We start from the raw sequence: 19,201 nt of genomic DNA, 5'->3' as shown, positions 1-19,201 counted from the left end.
GGAGAGTGAGGGAGAGGAGCCGACAAGGCCTCCCTCTCCAGGTCCTTCCTTTCTGGCAATGCCGCAGGTGCCAGCGGAAGGCCAGGAAGATGGCGTGTCGGAGCTCCCACAGATAGAGGACAAGGAGGATCAATCCTGGATTGATCCTAGGCAACGTAGAAAGAGAAGCGTGCGCAGCAGAGGAAGAGGTGTGGCAGGCCCAGAGAGTGCTGAGTCACTGAACCACACCCCACAGGGGATAAAAGCGGGTGGAGTTGCTCCGTAGCCCCTTGTGATGGACAAAACTGCAAGCATGAACTTCGGCTCAGTTGTTTTTGAGTTAAGGCCTGGACTGTGCGAAGGAATTATTCTGTGAGCTCTTGGCTGCCTCGGCAACGGACACATGGACTCCCGTCTCTGCCAAGTGATTAGAAACTTGGCAAGCATTTGCACTGTACCTGCCAAGTCTTTCATCCACCAAGGAAATTCAGGTTGGTTGCAAAATAAAGGACTGTTAGACGTTCGCTCCTGCGTGAGGTGGGGAGGGGGACAGAACAGTCAGCATATTGTCCACAATGAGCTGAGTCCTCATTTTACCAACCTTGGAAAGTTGGAAAGCTGAGTCAAGCTTGAGCTGGTCAGGATCGAACTGCTGGCAGTCGGCAGAGTTAGTCTGCAATACTGCATTCTAACCACTGCTTCATCGTTGCTCCTAACCTTTCTCATATTCAGGAGCTTATGAGAATGTTAGTGGAACAGAAAAAGCCCAGCAGATGGAACTGACCAATTTTTAAAACATATTTAACAACCACTGTTCTATAATTTTACTATGGGTGAAAACAGCGAGTGGTAATTACATCCGTTAGCTCAGTGGATTTTTGCCACCATATCCAGTAGGTAATGTTGAATAAATGGAAAGTAAATAAATGATCTCTTTTAATGCTTTTTATCCTCTTTGGCTTCTTTCTGCAAAGGATACCGTGCAAATCAATTTCACAGTAAACAGACCTTCCACGTATGAGTTAACTCAAGCAGCTTGGCTCAGCCTCACTCTGGTCCAAATTCAGAGGGAATTTCAGTTTCTGGAAGCTATTTCTGCACTGATTTCTTGAGCTGCACAATAAGGGATAAGAGATGCCCTTTCTTACCTTGGTAGTGTCGTGTGATTTTAGAATATCTTCTACAATATCAGGCAAATTCATGTGCAGCTCCTTGGGGAAAAAAAAGAGAGAAGAACAGGAAGATCCCATGAAAGTTAAGAAACTTAGTCTGAATGTTGTTTTGGTCTACGTATATAGACCCCAAAAGTAAGAATGCTGGGTTGAACCATAGAGTGCAGATTTGCTAAAATCAATGAGCTTTAAATCAGGGGTGAAATGCTCCCAGTTTGGACCGGATCGGCTGATCTGGTAGTGATGGCAGCGGGTGGTTTGGAGAACTGGTAGCAAAAATCCCTGCCGCCCATCCCCCCCAACCTATGCCCACCCAAGTGCCCGGTCGCCTGCTTGCCGGTTCTTTTAAAAAATGCTTTTAAAAGGTAAAAAAAGGTTCTGACGATCCCAGCTAAGCTGCCTGATCATCGGAGCCTTTTTTTTCTAAACTTTTAAAAGCATTTTTTAACAACCTATTCAGCCAAATGGGTGGTAAAAAATTGCTTTTAAAAGGTTAAAAAAAGGCTCTGATGATCCCAGCTGAGCCACGCAATCGTCAGAGCCTTTTTTTTACTTTTAAAAGCATTTTTTAACAACCTATTTGGCTGAATGGGTGGTAAAAAAATGTTTTTAAAAGGTAAAAAAAGGTTCTGATGATCCCAGCTGAGTTGCCTGATCGTCAGACCCTTTTTTTTTACTTTTAAAAGCATTTTTTACAACCTATTTGGCCAAATAGGGAGTAAAAAAAATGCTTTTAAAAGTAACAAAAAAGATTGTGTGCCACAGTTGATCATTCTTCGGCCGAAAAAATGCTTTTAAAAGTAAAAGAAAAAAGCCTCCGATGATCATGTGGCTCAGCTGGGATCGTCAGAATCCTTTAAAAGCATTTTTTCTACAACCACTTCGGCCAAAGAGATTGTAGAAAAAATGCTTTTAAAAGGCTCCTCTGGCTATCCCAGCTGAGTTGCCTGATCATCAGAGGCTTTTAAAAGCATTTTTTTAGAACCTTTTCGGTTGCCTGGGCTGGCAGCCGACAGGCCACAACACCGGCCCACACTCTAATACTTTTTCGGAAAGCCCTGAAGACATGGTTCTGCCAGCGGGTCTGGGGAATCCAGAGCGGGACGGAGCCCATTAAATGGCTAGTATGGATGTATGTTGTTTCTGGGGTGGGGGTGGGGGGTTATTATTTTATTATTTTTCTTTTTATTCTTATTTCTTTTATATGCTGTTTTTGTATCCTTGTAAACCGCCTTGTAAGGCACCATGTGCGAGTAGGCGGCAATATAGATTTTCTAAACAAACATAAGAACAAAGAAACCAGACCATTCGAACGACCAATCAACAAGAGAACCAATCAGCTGCTCAGAATTTTTTTATTATTTGAATTTATATCCCGCCCTTCTCCGAAGACTCAGGGCGGCTTACACTATGTTAGCAATAGTCTTCATCCTATTTGTATATTTATGTAGAAAGTCAACTTTTATTGCCCCCAACAATCTGGGTCCTCATTTTACCTACCTTATAAAGGATGGAAGGCTGAGTCAACCTTGGGCCTGGTGGGACTAGAACCTGCAGTAATTGCAAGCAGCTGTGTTAATAACAGACTGTCTTAGCAGTCTGAGCCACAGAGGCCCCAATTTAAATATAGCTCCAAACGAACAACCAATCACGCGACCAACTGATCCCACGGGCACACACGAGACATTTATAAGCTAGAGAGGAACAGGACAAGACAATTCTGCTGATGATGTTACCTAGCGTGGTAACGAAACGTTGAGAAAGTAAATCGAAACAAGCTTGGAGAGTAAACCAAAATGGGCAGTCCTTGTTTAGCTAATATTAATGTGGAATGCCACTTACTGGAATGTTATCAATACGATTATCTTTCCAAACCTCCAGAAGGGCCACGACCATTTCTTCGAGTTCAGCCTTAGACAAAACCCCGTCTCGGTCAACGTCGAAGACCTTGAAGCAAACTGAGAGAGAGAGAAATGGTTATTCTAACAGAACTGAACGGCTGACGACGACTCAAAAAGATTTTAAAGGCTGAGATGAAACCAAAACTGGATATTTTTGGGGTGTGTTGAGCGTACGGATAGTTGATTAGAAAAAATGTAAAAGACAGGAACGGCAGCAAGATTCTTGCACGCACAAAGATGGGGGGGAAAATGCTGAAAATGCCCATAATGAAGGAATGGATTGTGAAGACGGCAGAATTAGCAGAGAAGGCAAAACTAACCTGAAAGATTGAATTGGGAGGGGGGGGGCCTGAAGGAATCATTATAATGTTAAGGAGCAATGAGGGATAATCAGTATTTTTATTTTTTACAACTGCTTTAAACTGCTTCTTTTATTTATTTGTTTGTTTGTTTGTTGTTTTTATTCATCTGGCTGAGTCTGCAATGAACCAGGATAATAGTCATCTTGAGATTTAACTATTCCTCTAAATGAAACCCTTTTTTCTGGCTTTTAAACCTGAGTTAGTAATTGTCCATTTTCTCAGATGCAATGGGAAAGTAGCCCGGGAAACTTAATAGTTGACAAGAGACACAAAAGACGAGCGTTCAAAGAGGAGAACTTGAGTAACTAGAAAGTTCAGATTGGTGTGGAGAAGTGACGGATAACCTTTTTAGCACTGAGTGCCCAAACTGGAGCGTGTTTGTGCGCTGGAACACCAAAACCCAGAAGACAGCAACTGTCTGGTGCGCATTTGCACAACGGAACCTGGAAGAGCAGTTGGCGAGGGTGCGCGTGCCCACAGAGAGGGCTTTGCATGCCACCTCTGGCATGCATGCCATAGGTTCGTCATCACGTGTGTAGTTTAACGGGCTGGATTAGAAACTGGGAGATAGCTGAGTTCTAGTCTCGCCTTAGGTATGAGTCATTGGGTGATTTTGGGCCAATCACCAGGAGATGGTGAGTTCTAGTCCTGCCTTAGGCATAAAAGTCACTGGGTGATTTTGGATCAATCACCAGGAGATGGTGAGTTCTAGTCCTGCCTTAGGCAAGAAAATCATTGGGTGATTTTGGGCCAATCACCAGGAGACGGTGATTTCTAGTCCCGCCTTAGGCATGAAAGTCATTGGGTGATTTTGGGCCAATCACTAGGAGGTGGTGAGTTCTAGTCCTGCTTTAGGCATAAAAGTCACTGGGTAATTTTGGACCAATCACCAGGAGACAGAGAGTTCTAATCCCATTGGGTGATTTTGGGCCAATCACTAGGAGTTGCTGAGTTCTAGTCCTGCCTTAGGCATAAGTCACAGGGTGATTTTGGATCAATCACCAGGAGACGGTGAGTTCTAGTCCTGCCTTAGGCAAGAAAATCATTGGGTGATTTTGGGCCAATCACCAGGAGACGGTGATTTCTAGTCCCGCCTTAGGCATGAAAGTCATTGGGTGATTTTGGGCCAATCACTAGGAGGTGGTGAGTTCTAGTCCTGCTTTAGGCATAAAAGTCACTGGGTAATTTTGGACCAATCACCAGGAGACAGTGAGTTCTAATCCCATTGGGTGATTTTGGGCCAATCACTAGGAGTTGCTGAGTTCTAGTCCTGCCTTAGGCATAAAAGTCACAGGGTGATTTTGGATCAATCACCAGGAGACGGTAAGTTCTAATCCCGCTTTAGGCATGAAAATCATTGGGTGATTTGGAGCTAATCACCAGGTGATGGTGAGTTCTAGTCCTGCCTTAGGCTTGAAAGCTGCTGGGTAACTTTGGGTCAATCACCAGTAGAGGATGAGTTCTAGTCCTGCCTTAGGCATAAAAGTCATTGGGTGATTTGGGGCTAATCACCAGGTGATGGTGAGTTCTAGTTCTGCCTTAGGCTTGAAAGCTGCTGGGTAACTTTGGGCCAGTACCTCTCTCTCAGCCCAGCCACCTAGAGATGTAGCTTGGGTTGTTGCTATGGGGAAAATAGAAGAAGGGAGCGTTAGGGATGCTATCTTGCGTTTAGTGCAGACACTGGAAAATTTGTGGGAGGGAATAGCTGCAAACAGGGCATAGTTAAAAGGAATCACAAGAGACTTTTCTGAAGAGTGGCCTCCATTAGAGGGAGGAAATCTATTTCAGAGATTGCAGGGACCAGCACCAGAGAAGCAATAAACGATATAATCTGTTTACTCTTCTTTTTCCAAAGAGCAAAATATTGGCATTTGCAGCACACGGGCTCTCCACATACTCCATCCACGTAAACACAAATGTCAATGCCGTAAACAGAGCTAGCTGTTTGCGCCTATGAATATTTTATTAAAGAGAAATTAAAATCCAGCCCCAAAAAATAAAGAAATGAGGGGAGTGGGGTGGGGGTTTATCGACTACCAATGAACCAGACAACTTCTTCCAGAAAATAGACTGTAATTGACATCAAAAGAGAGTAACTCACAATACTATATTGAATTAACAGAGCTGGCAGATGATTAGGAATTAGCTTTTAAAAGCCCTCATTCCAAAACCATCATGGGAGATTATATTTCCTTAATGTGTGCATGCACCCATAGAGGGAAGAACGACAATAAAGCGGGGGGGGGGGGAGACACAGAAGCCTTAAAATGCAGATTAGGGAGCCGATGTAGAAAGCACCCCCAAAAAAGAGGAAAAAGTCTGTAGGCAATAAACTTAGCTCTGTTTTCACATATTATCCCTATAGAGCCAGGACTGATCAACCTCTACATCACTGTGTTTCTCAACCTAAACAACGTTGAGATGACTGGACTACAACTCCCAGAATTCCCCCGCCAGCTTGCTCCCAGAATGCATGCTGGCTGGGGAATTCTGGGAGTTGAAGTCATCTCAGCGTAAAGTTGCTGAGGTTGAGAAAAAAACGGTTCTACGTACCCAGGAAGAAACAGCAGTAAATGTCAACCTCTTGGGGAAAAAAACAAAACGTATACCACATGTTTGTGCGTGTGTGTTTGTGTCTGCCACACAGATACTTTGACATTTGCAGGTCATAAAAAGCAATAAAATCACAGAAGGAGCAAGACGAGCATAGAGCCCATCAATAAATTCCACTCATGTTATATTGGAGAGAGGGTTTCCCGAAAGACACGAGCGCCAGAATGCCCCACAAAGACTCTGCCGTAATCCCAGCTTTGGGAAAATTGGTCCCTTAGAAATAAGGAGAAATATATATATATATATTTGCCAGTGAGAATAATTAATCAATGGAATAGCTTGCCTCCTGGGCTTGTTGGTGCTCCATCACTGGTGGGTTTCAAAAATAGACTGGACAACTATTTAGCTGGAATGGTAAGAGAGTCCTGCCTTAGGAGGGGGTTTGGCTAGAACAGGGGTCCCCAAGCCCCACGGGCCAAAGCCTACTACTGGGTCTTGAGCCGTTTGGAACCAGGCCACGGAAGTGGATGGTGAGAGAGCACACGTACATCCCCACTTGTGTGAGCAGTGGGCAAGCACATGTGCACGCTCTAGTTGTGTGAATTATGGGCGGCCACAGCTCGCACAGAACCAGACCATCTTCCCGCCGGGGGAACTCTGGACTAGAAGATGCCCAAAGTCCCTTCCAGCCCTTTGATTCTATGAGTGTATAAGTGTGTGTGTGTGAGAGAGAGAGAGAGAGAAAGAGAGAGAGGGGGAGGGAGGGAGGATAGATTAGATAGATATAGATAGACGGTAGATGATAGATAGATAGATAGATAGATAGATAGATAGATAGATAGATAGATAGATAGATAGATAGATTTTATTTATTTTATTTTATTTATTTATTTTGTCACAACATCATACAAAAAGATTATATAGTATATACACATATAAACATATATAGGAAGAAGAAAAGAAAAACAATAGGACAGGAACGGTAGGCACGTTTGTGCGCTTATACACGCCCCTTATGGTCCTCTTAGGAATGGGGTGAGGTCAATAGTAGAAAGTTTTTGGTTAAAGCTTTTAGGATTATGAGAAGAAACCACAGAGTCAGGTAAAGTATTCCAAGCACTGATGATTCTGTTGCAGACAGACAGACAGACAGACAGACAGACAGACAGACAGACAGACAGATCGAGCAGTAGGTAGGTAGGTGTGTAGATAGATATAGATAGATAGATAGATAGATAGATAGATAGATAGATAGATAGATAGATAGATAGATAGATAGATAGATATGGAAGAGGTAGGTAGGTAGGAGGTAGGTAGGTAGATAGATAGATAGATAGATAGATAGATAGATAGATAGATAGATAGATAGATAGATAGATAGATAGATAGATAGATAGATCGATCAGTAGGTAGGTAGGTGTGTAGATAGATAGATAGATAGATAGATAGACAGACAGACAGACAGACAGATCGATCAGTAGGTAGGTAGGTGTGTAGATAGATAGATAGATAGATAGATAGATAGATAGATAGATAGATAGATAGATAGATACAGACAGACAGACAGACAGACAGACATAGAGGAGAGAGAGACAGAGAGAGAGGGAGGGAGGGAGTGAGGGAGGGAGGGAGGGAGAGGGAGAGAGAAGGGGAAAAGCATATATATATAGTAACTCAGTAGTCACCAATCTTTGCTGCTTGGCAGCCCGGTTGGGGCGGAGAGAACTGGGACACACAAAAGGCAGGCCAGAACGCACACAGCCCTTGTGCAAGTGGCAGGCTAGCACGCACACGTACAGCTCAACTTGTGTGATCGTCAGGCCAGTGCGCAGTGCGCACGTGCCCACCACACACACACGCGCGCAAGTCACTCACTCACGCATGTTGAGTTGTGCATACACATTCGCATGGTCCAGCCGTCCACTTGCGCGGCCCAATTCTGAATAAGACATGGCCCAGTGGTTGGGGTCCAGTAAACATGGCCTGGGGGTTGGGTAATAACTAATAAACCAGTAACCAGTAAAGAGCAAGCCCTCACTCTCTTCTAGCACTGATGATGTTACCTAGTTTGGGTAATGAAACGCCTGCAAGAAAAATAACCAAGCTCAGAGGGCATCAAGGTCCTCTCAGTAACCAATAAAATGTTGCTGTTATTTTAAATTCCCTGGGTCTCCATGTAGTTTAAAGAAGCGGTTTACACATGAAAGTTGTCTACAGAAGCTGCGTACGCGAGAAAGTGATTTGGGTGGTTATTTTCCAGGGCTGAGACTGTGCGAGTCAGTGATCCCAAGCGACACCTGGGAGCATCTTTAACATCTGAAGGGGAGCCTGGGAAGCTTCCTAGACATACTCACATTTCTGCCGTTCTGCCAGCGGTCCCCTGCAGCAAGCCGAGAGCCCGCACGAGATTTCCTTGAAGTCTATGTGATTGTCGCGGTTTTCATCAAAGGCGTTAAACAGGCCTGCAGAAGATCCCAGAGCAGCAGGCTGAGTTTGTTTCAGTTATAGAGAGCGCCCAATTTGTTCAATCGAGTCATGGTTTCATTAGCTGAGATTACAGGTAGTCCTCAACTTACAATCATTTAGCAACCGTTCAAAGTTACAGCGGCCCTTAAAAAAAAGTTCTTGTCTATTTCTGTTATGGTTGACTCCTTTATCCTCACCAAGGGGGAAAAGAAATAGTGTTCAATTTGGTAGTATTGTGGCCCGCCAGCGGCCAGTGGAGCTGGTGACAGACTCAGACAGTGAGGAACATGGGCCAGTCCTGGACTCTCTGGGGAAGGCTCTGATGAGGGCTCTGCGTCGGAGGCAGAGATAGGGCCAGGGCCTTCTGACAGTTGTCAGCTGCCTTTGGAGTTGGACATCAGTGAGGCAGAAGAACAGCTGGAGCCTGTCCCCAGTGTGCGCATGCGCAGAGCTGCCAGGAGAAGGGAACAGCTAAGGAACAAGGGTCGACTCAGGAGTAAAGCCCCAGGTGGATGGTGAATGGCCCCTCCCATGGGGAATAAAGAGAAGCGAAAGGGGAGTGGAGTTTGCAGGAGACAATTAGTTCGCTTAATTGGTTCGTGACTCTTGGAGACTCTTTGCCAAGTTTTGAAGATAGCAGCTCTCCAAGCCAGATAAGGTCTGTGACTGTAAATTCTCCCTTGAAAAAACTTTGCTGGATGTGAATGAGAGGAATTCACAGTAACTTAATAAAAAGGGGCTTTTTGTCGGGACAAGGAGCCTGCTTCGTGCTCTTGGGAAGCCTAGGTCAGAACAGGTAGCCTCCAGATGGCTTACAACTACAATTCCCAGAATTCATAGCAGGCAAATCCAGAAGGGATTACAGGAAGATGCTCAAGATTTGCCTCTTATTAAACACTTCTCTTTTCATTGATTCCTTTTCAATGGGGCAAATCAGGTCCCTGTCCTTTAGGCACTGATGAAATGAGCCACCTCCATAAACGTTTAATGCAGTTGTTTCAAGTTTACTATTGATTGCCTGTACAGAGAGCGCTTCTGAGGTGGGACCAACCTCTCAGAGCACACGTACTGGACCGGCCACGGCCAGCTGGGACTCCTTATACAACAGTGATGGCTAACCTTTTTGCCATCGCTTGCCAAAAGCGGGGGGAGCGCGGGGGGGGGGGTGTCGTCCGCATGCATGCCCATACCCATAATTCAATACGCCCCGTGACAGCACAATGGACACAATAGGCCCATTTTTCACCCTCCCCAGGCTCCAGAGGCTTTCTTGGATCCTGGGGAGGATGAAACGGCCTTTCCCCCACCCGGAAACCCTCCGGAGGCCGGAAACGGCCTTTTTCCTGACTTCCGGTGGGTCCAGGAGGCTTGAAAATCAGCTGGCTGGCGTGTGCATGCGCGCTGGAGCTGAGCTAGGGTAACACTCGCGTGCCCACAGATATGGCTCCGCATGCCACCTGTGGCTTTTCGAGGAAAGAAAAGCCTCTGACGATCAGGCAACTCAGCTGGGATTGTCAGAGCCTTTTAAAAGCATTTTTTTCTGAGCGGTCCTTTCTTACTCTGAATAGCTGAAAAGGAATAGTGTTATATATATTTATAAATGTCGTATGTTTGTCTTATGTTTTAATGTGCACAAATAAAAAATAAAAAAAAACATTTTTTTTACAACCTCTTCAGCCAAAGAGGTTATAGAAAAAATGCTTTTAAAAGTTTTTTTTTTAAATGGCCACACCCACCCAGTCACTTTACCCCCCCAAGCCACGCCCACAGAACCAGTAGTAACAAATTTTACATTTGACCACTGCTCAATTGTGGTCGTATGTCGAGGACTCCCTGTATTGAAAGAAAACCGAGAAGAGATTAATCGCCAACGAGCGTTACATACCTTCGCTCAGGGACGGATGGATCGGAGGGGAAACCAGGAGGCCAAACGTTTCCAGATCAAAACGGCCCGTTCTTGATTGAGCTTTCAGCAGCCAATAGCGTTTCTCGAGGTCGATGATGTCCGATTCTTCCACTGCATAAAAGCCAAGACGATCAAAGTCAGGCAAATGAAAACGGTGTCTTTAAAGTCCAAGGGTGTTGTACGTCAAGCCACTTTATACTCAAGCAACAAGCTCAAAGGAGCAATTCCGGGAATGCAGATTGTTTTATGGAAACCTCCCTCCTTAATGGGAGGTCTGTAGTGCAGAGGGACCAGGTTTAATTACCACCATTCAATATATTGAATAGGCAAATAGCCTAGGGCAGTGATGGGGAACCTAGGACGTCCAGGTCAAAAGTGACACGCAACAACATTTTTGTGCCAGTGTGTTGTGACCCAGGCCCAAGTAGGTAGTAATAAACTTAGTCCGTGGAAAAATAAACTTTATTCGAACAGCTGGGAATTACTTCATTCCCAGCGTAGTTCAACTCAAAGTAAAACAAATGCCTCCCAACACAAATTCCTCGGTTATCTAACAAACCTTAGTCCAATTAGGCAAACTGCCAAAGGCCCTTCCTGGCAAATGTCCAGAAGCCACAAAAACAAAGACATACACGAAGCAGAAGACGAAGCAGAAGACACAGCTACAACGTTGTTTTCCAGCAAAGCTGAAACACCGGTGCTGGTCTGTTTTAAGCCTTATGGGAGGGCCAATCATCTCTTGGCCCTATTCCCGAGTTGTCCTCTCTGCTTAAGCTGCTCTTGCCTTCTGGCAGCTCTTCTCATGCGTGCATTAGGAACAGGCTCCTCCTGTTCCTCTGCCTCACTACTATCAGTCTCTGGAGGCCCTGGAGTCCGCACCGCACTTCCCGATGGCCCTGGCCTCATCTCAGCCTCATCACTGTCCGACTCGTTGCCAGCTCCGTAGGCTGCTGACAGACCACGACACAGTGTTCGCTAATGTCTGACAACAACTGTTCTCGAAAAAATACAACCCTTCCATCCATTACTTCTTGTCCTGGCTTCAGGTACTTTGGAGAATATCCCATCTTTTCTATGGCGGCGGCCCCTCAAGTACTGGAAGACTGCTGTTCTGTTCCCCTCGCCTCCGTCCGAGTGATGACTTAATTAGCCGGCACTATCAGCTCTGGCAGCAAACTAGTGAGCGTCTGCCAAGTGTCTCTGTTATCTGCCTTGATGCGGATGAGTCAACAAACAGTACTTCAGCTCTAGTTAAGCTGCTACGAAGAGGCATAGCAGCCCTTGCTGCTTTTATATCCTGTGGGGTGTGGCTCCATGACTCAGCATTTCCTAGGCCTGCCCCACCCCTGCTTCTGTTGTTCCCGCCTCTCCTGCCTATGAAACCTAGGATCCAGCCAGGCCTGATTGCCATCAGCTGGGTCTGGAGGTGTGGCCTGGGGGGGGGGAAGAGTCAGGGGACGGAGGCCTCATTATCTCCTCCACCTGGCCTGCCTCTGGCTCCTGGAGCTGAGCCAGGGAAGCCGGTGCTCCCGTGGTAAGTCCTGATGGCCCTTCCCCCTCACTTTCCAAGTCACTTTCTGGCAGGGGGCCCAGCTTGGAGGGCGCAGACACAACAACTGCTATCATGTCACCCCTAGTCCTTCTCTTCACCCCTTAGTCCAGGGATGAAATGCTCCTGGTTCAGACCGGATCACTCGATCCGGTAGCGATGGCGGTGGGTGATTCGAAGAACTGGTAGCAAAAATCCCTGCTCCAGCCTCTCCCATGTCCAGCTGAGCTGCGCGATTATTAGAGTGTTTTTTTTCTTTTAAAAGCATTTTTTCTTTGGCTGAAAAAATGCTTTTAAAAGTAAAAAAAAAAAATAGCCTCTGATGATCACACGCCTCAGCTGGGATCGTAAGAGGTTTTTAAAATCTCTTCGGCTGAAGGGGTTGTAGAAACAATGCTTTTAAAAGGCTTCTCTGACAATCCCAGCTGAGTTGCCTGATCATCAGAAGCTTTTTTTTCTTTTAAAGGCAAAACAAAATGCTTTTAAACGAAAACAAAAGCCTCTGATGATCAGGCAACTCAGCTGGGATCGTCAGAGGAGCCTTTTAAAAGCATTTTTTTCTACAACCTCTTCGGCCAAAGAGGTTGTAGAAAAAATGCTTTTAAAAGTAAAAAAAAAAAAGTTGGCCACACCCACCCAGTCAAATTACCAGCCCCCCAGCAAGTCACACCCACGGAACCGGTAGTAATAAATTTTACATTTTGCCCCACCTTAGTCCTTCTTCTATAGGAGAACTATAGTCCTCCTCTTCCTTTTGCAAACACTGAAGAATCTGCTATGGGAAGACGAAAATCGTTTGCAGAAGGAATGGGGAGAAATGGATTTGATGCTCACTTTATCTCGTTCAACCGCTACTTCACCTGCTAAGATAATACAGTTTTCACACCACTTCAATGCTGTACTGCAGCAGTGTGCTTAGCGGGTGTTTTAATCATCTCTTTGTTTAAAAGAAAATAAGCTAGAGACTATGAATGGTCAATGTAGAACACAGAACACAGGATCATAGGGCTGGAAGTCTATGGAGATTCTCAGTCATCCAGGTCAGGATTGTCCCAAAGGTGCTTTTTTCCAGAGGCAACTGGACTTTCTTGGTTTTTCTTTGAAGACGGTTCGCTTCTGATCCAAGAAGCTTCTTCAGCTCTGACTGGATGGTGGAGAATGGAAGGATTTATATTCCTTGCAGACAGCTGGTCATTTGCATTCTTTTAGAGAGTCGTTGAGGCCACTTGGAGGTTTATCTGTGTCCTCAGGGTCACCTGAGTGTTGCAAATGCGTGTGGAGCCTTCTTGGAACTGCTGAAAGGACTGTGTTGTGGATTGGAGATAGATGATGTCGATCCTTCTCCCTCTGTTGAGAGAGGGCTGCTCAAATTTGACATAGATGGCCTCTTTTTTTTTTTATTTGCATTTATATCACGCCCTTCTCCAAAGACTCAGGGTGGCTTACACTATGTCAAGCAATAGTCTTCATCCATTTGTATATTATATACAAAGTCAACTTATTGCCCCCAACAATCTGGGTCCTCATTTTACCTACCTTATAAAGGATGGAAGGCTGAGTCAACCTTGGGCCTGGTGGGACTTGAACCTGCAGTAACTGCAAGCAGCTGCTGTTAATAACAGACTGTCTTACCACTCTGAGCCACCAGAGTCTTTGACCCCTTTCAAACCAGCGGTCCTCTTTGTCCAAAATGTGGACTTTGATGTACTCAAAGTGTGGTCTTTGTCTTTTAAATGAAGATGGGCTGCTGAATCTTGTCCTGATCAGTTTGTTCTCCTATTTCAAAGTTCAACCTCCAAGTGGCCTCGACGACCCTCTAAAAGGATGCAAATGACCAGCTGTCTGCAAGGAGTATAAATCATTCCATTTCCCCACCATCCAGTCAGAGCTGAAGAAGCTTCTTGGATGAGAAGTGAAACGTCTTCCAAAAAAAAAAAAAAAAGTCCAGTTGCCTCTTGAAAAAAAGCACCTTTGGGACTTAGAATAGTAACTTTGTTCCAAGAACTATAGGTGTTATGCCTGTGTCTAGTTAGACTTCCTTTTTTGGTTAAAAAAAAGGCTTAGGACCCGGGTACTTACGAGACCGCCTGCTGTTACCTTATGCCTCCCACCGACCCGTACGCTCTCACAGAGAGGGTCTTCTCAGGGTGCCATCCGCCAAACAGTGTCGGCTGGCGGCCCCCAGGAGCAGGGCCTTCTCTGTTGGAGCTCCGACGCTCTGGAACGAACTTCCCCCTGGCTTACGCCAAGTGCCTGATCTTCGGACCTTTCGCCGTGAGCTAAAAACACACTTATTTATTCAAGCGGGACTGGCATAATAGTTTTACTATTTTAAATTGGGTTTTTACTATTTTAGGGTTTTTAAATTTTTAAATTTTAAGGTCGGCCTTTTTTTTCCTGTAATTTGCTTTGTTTTAACTTCTGGTTTTAATTGTATATATATATATATTGAGTTTTATTCTTGGCTGTACACCGCCCTGAGTCCTTCGGGAGAAGGGCGGTATAAAAATCTAATAAATAATAATAATAAATAATAATAATAATAATAATAATAATAATAATAATAAAAATAGCCTGATTGTGTCAGAAAACAGTTCTATCATTTCTGCTTATGCAGGCAAATAAAGCAGCATTTAACGTACATTAGACACACAGGTGTGACCTTGAGAAATTAGGCAGCACAGATTGCACTGTGCCCTTCCGCAGCTGGTGCACCATCCCAAAAACGATGCATTTGCCTTCAAAGAGTTGCCAACAAGTGCCACCTGTGTGTGCAAAGGCACTTTGGCTGTACAGCTTGTGTGCGCATAGAATTAAAGCATGGAATTAAACCGGGATTAAAATTTTCAAAGGCTAAAATCCAATTTTACAGCAGCTCTTGATAATGCCGGGAGTCCTTGACTTCTACCCATTCGCTTAGCGACTGTTTAAAGTTACCAACGGCATTGAAATAAGCGACTTATGACAGGTCATGCTTGCAACCATTTACAGCATTTCCACAGTGTCCCAAAGGTGCTTTTTTCTTTTCAAGAGGCAATTGGACTTTCTTGGTTTTTCTTTTGAGGACGTTTTGCTTCTCATCCAAGAAGCTTCTTCAGTCTCCGGCTGGATGGTGGGGAAGGGAAGGATTTATATTCCTTGCAGGCAAATTTGCAAATTTCCAGCTGTCTGCAAGGAATATAAATCCTTCCATTCCTCCACCATCCAGTCAGAGCTGAAGAAGCTTCTTCGGATGAGAAGCGAAACATCTTCAGAGAAATGCCTATGGAGATGCTCAGTCATCCAGATCAGGGGTCTCCAACCTTGGTCCCTTTAAGACTTGTGGACTTCAACTCCCAGAGTCCCTCAGCCAGCAAAGCTGGCTGAGGAACTCTGGGAGTTGAAGTCCACAAGTCTTAAAGGGACCAAGGTTGGAGACCCCTGATCCAGATCATGGCTGTCCCAAAGGTATTTTTTTTCAAGAGGCAACTGGACTTTCTGGTTTTTCTGTGAAAACTTCTCCAAGAATCTTCTTCAGCTTTGACTGGATGGTGGCAAATGGAAGGATTGATATTCCTTGCAGACAGATTGATATTCCTTGCTTCTCCTTTTTCTTCCTCCTAGCTTGGTCCAGGCTAACCCAGAGATAGCCATGGATTCCATCGTCCACATGACGCAGCACATATCGCCCACCCAGCGTACCGAGATCGTGCGCATTCTCTCCACAATGGACTCGCCCACCTCCACGTAAGAGGACGCCCCCCTCCCTCAATCGCGGAGGGCAAGAAGGGGCCGCTCGCCGCTCTCAACCTGCCCACAACGTGGACCTGCCAAGAACCGCTGGAAAGTGACTTTTTAATTATTATTTTTTTTAAATACCAGACTTCGACGGAAGACGGCATGGCATCCTTCTAGTTGCAAAAGACTCTAGGAACGCAGCCCCCCTCCTCCTCGTCCTAAAATAATTTATGGATGCCACATAACCTTACCTATTTATTTAACAAGAAAGTGACTGGACCAATATTGTAACTAACGGTTGTCTGTACAGCACTTATCCAGATTATGAATGGTACTCTTGTACCATGAGGTCACGGAATTTAAAGGGTGGGTGGGAGGAGATAAGGGGTTGATGTCCGTGGTGAGCCAGTTTGTCTGTTCGTTAACATCCCCCCTCTCCCCAAACTCAAGATCCCTCTGGTTTCCCAACAGCTGTGGTAAACAGGGGCTGCTCCTCCTCGCCCCATTTTCTCCAAGAATCTTTTTCAGCTTTGACTGGATGGTGGCAAATGGAAGGGTTGATATTCCTTGCGGATAGCTGGTCATTTGCATCCTTTTAGACGGTCCTTGAGGCCACTTGGAGGTTTATCTGTGTCCTCTGGGTCACCTGAGTGGTGCAAATGGGTGGAACAGCCTTCTTGGAACTGTTGAAAGGACTGCAAACTAGAACGTTGTCCTTTCAACAGTTCCAAGAAGGCTGTTCCACCCATTTGCATCACTCAGGTGTCCCTGGTTTTCAAAGAAAAACCAGAAAGTCCAGGATGAGAAGTGAAACGTCTTCAAAAAAAGGAAACACGAAAGTCCAGCTGCCTCCTGAAAAAGCACCTTTGGGACAACCAGGACCTGGATGACTGAGAATCTCTACAGACATCTCTCTAGTAATGTGATGAAAATTCACATGCTTGGCGACCGACTCATATTTGTGACGGTTGCAGTGTAAGGGATCCCCTTTTGCGACCTTCAACGGGGGAGCCAGAATTCACTTAAAACAACTGTGTTACTAACTTAACAACTGCGGTGATTTAATTAGCAACAGTAGCAGAAAAGCTTGTAAAAACGGGGCAAAACTCATTCAACAACTGTCTCGCTTAGCAAGAGAAATTTTGGGCTCCATTGTGGTCGTAAGTTGAGGACTACCTGTATCTGTTTTCCAACACATTCATAGATAGCAGCACGTGGGTGAATATATCTAAACTTGAAAATGAAGCCAAGAAAGGAAAGAGCTGGCCAGGTGGAAGAGATAATGAGGCCTCCGTCCCCTGACTCTTTCCCCCCAGGCCACGCCTCCAGACCTGGCTGATGGCAATCAGGCCTGGCTGGACCCTAGGTTCCGTAGGCAGGAGAGGTGGGAACAACAGAAGCAGGGGTGGGGCAGGCCTAGGAAGTGCTGAGTCATGGAGCCACACCCCACAGGATATAAAACCAGCGAGGGCTGCTATACCACTTCGTGGCAAGCAAATCAACTGCTTAATTAGAGCTGAAGTACTGTTTGTTCCTGGTTGACTCATCGGCATCAAGAGAGATAACAGAGTCACTTGGCAGACGCTCGCTAGTTTGCTGCCAGAGCTGATAGTTGCCGGCTAATTAAGTCATCGCTCGGACTGAGGCGAGGGGGACAGAACAACCTGGCCCCCACTCTTCAGCTGTTTTTGGCCTCCATGCATTGCATTTTCGGCCTCTACACGCTCCATTTTTGGCTGAGAGTCACATTTTTGCCTGGTTCCAGGTGGCAGGGATTGGCGGCGGAAAATGGGCCATGGCGAATGGGCTGTGCTGGTGGCAAATGGGTCGCGGCAAACGGGCCACTGCGGTGGCAATGAACAGGTCGTGGTGGCAGCGAATGAGTATAGTGGTGAATGGGTGGTGGCGAATGGGTGGCAGCAGCACTGAAGGGGCTGCGGTGAATGGGCCAGATGAATACCGGATGGATGCTGGGAGCCAAAGGCAGATTTTTTTTTTCTTGTTTTCCTCCCCAAAAAAGGTAAGTGCGTCTTATAGTCCGGAGTGTCTTATACTCCAAAAAACCGGTAGATGTACAACTGCCCAGTCGGAGCTACCCTAAAATCTTTTCTCCCGCAGAAGGAGCCCCTTCCCATTTGAGAAGATTAAGGGGGGGGAAAAACCTTAAACCCTTTCCAGACAGTATTTAGCCAGAGTTTATGCCAATCGACGGGAGAATTGCTAATCTCTTGGCCAAGAATGTTGAAAAGAAAGACCTTGCTTCAAAAACAGGCAGGAAAGTTGCTGTATATTTCAGGTTTCGGAATGGCTAAACAATACAGGTAGTCCTCGACTTACAGCCATTCGTTTAGTGACCGTTCAAAGTTACAACGGCACTGAACAAAGTGATTTATGATTGTTTGTCACGCTTATAGCCATTGCAGCATTCCCCCATGATCACATGATCGAAATTTAGCAGCTTGGCAACCAACTCATATTTATGACGGTTGCCGTGTCCTGGATCACGTGATCCCCTTTTGTGACCAAGTCAATGGGGAAGCCAGATTCATTTAACAACCGGGTTACTCACTTAACAACAGTGGTGATTCACTTAAACAACTGTAGCCAGAATGGTTGTAAAAGGTGGTAAAACCCACTTAGCAACTTAAGTCTCACTTAGCAACTTAAATTTTGGGCTCAATTGTGATCATAAGTCTAAAAATTCTATTCTATTCTAAGTCGAGAACTACCTGTACAGGGAATAGAGTAGAGTAGAGTAGAGTAGAGTAGAGTAGAGTAGAGTAGAGTAGAGTAGAGTAGAGTAGAGTAGAGTAGAGCAGAATTAGGAATAGGAACGGGAATGGGAATGGGAATAGGAATAGGAATAGAATAGAATAGAATTGGGAATAGGAATGGGAATAGAATAGAATAGAATAGAATAGAATAGAATAGAATAGAATAGAATAGAATAGAATAGAATAGAATAGAATTTTTTATTGGTCAAATGTGATTGAACAAACAAGGAATTTGTCTTTGGTGCATAGACTCTCAGTGTGCATAAAAGAAAAGATACGTTCATCAGGAATCATAAGGTACAACACTTAATGATAGTCATAGGAAACAAATAAGCAATCAGGAAACAATCAATCTGTGATATGGGACTTAGTGGAGGTTGAAAATTATGATGGACATCCCAGAGTTTACCTGGTTCGGATATTCCAAAGGCTGCAGTCAAATCATGATTTAATTAGTTGAGATACAGGTAGTTACATGACCACGTTTCAGGTGCTCGGCAACCAGTCCACATTTATGGCTGTTTGCAGTATCCTGCAATCACTAGCATGACCTTATTTTTTTACTAACACCCCCCCCCCGAGCATTTATTTTCATTTTTCACTTAATGCTTTAAAAAAGGGTCATAAAACCAGGTCAGTCACATGAGTGACCTGCTTATGAGTGTCACGACTGTGATGAGCAGGCACCGTTCCAGTCATGAGTCCTTGACTTAACAACTGTTGCCTTAGTGACCATTCAAAGTTACAACGGCACTGAAAAAAGTGACTTATTGACACTGACGAGCACTGCAGCATCCCCATGGTCAGAATTCAGGTGCTTGG

General features: G+C 45.1%; 1 protein-coding gene across 7 annotated transcripts in view; it reads right to left on the bottom strand.

Moving 5' to 3' along the window:
• The window catches only part of USP32 (ubiquitin specific peptidase 32), a 249,254-nt gene that overhangs the window by 81,461 nt on the left and 148,592 nt on the right, over positions 1-19,201 (bottom strand). For all 7 annotated transcript variants that reach the window (XM_058164121.1, XM_058164122.1, XM_058164123.1 and 4 more), the window contains exons 6-9: positions 10,319-10,450; positions 8,322-8,429; positions 2,994-3,109; positions 1,128-1,190 (exon numbers count right to left, since the gene is read on the bottom strand). In XM_058164121.1, coding sequence (XP_058020104.1) covers positions 1,128-1,190; positions 2,994-3,109; positions 8,322-8,429; positions 10,319-10,450 — 419 coding nt within the window. The remainder of the gene's footprint in view (positions 1-1,127; positions 1,191-2,993; positions 3,110-8,321; positions 8,430-10,318; positions 10,451-19,201) is intronic.

Source organism: Ahaetulla prasina, chromosome 1 (assembly GCF_028640845.1).
Source record: "Ahaetulla prasina isolate Xishuangbanna chromosome 1, ASM2864084v1, whole genome shotgun sequence".
NCBI lineage: Eukaryota > Metazoa > Chordata > Lepidosauria > Squamata > Colubridae > Ahaetulla > Ahaetulla prasina.
Note: the sequence above shows the minus strand (reverse complement) of the source record. Positions and strands in the feature narration are given on the sequence as shown.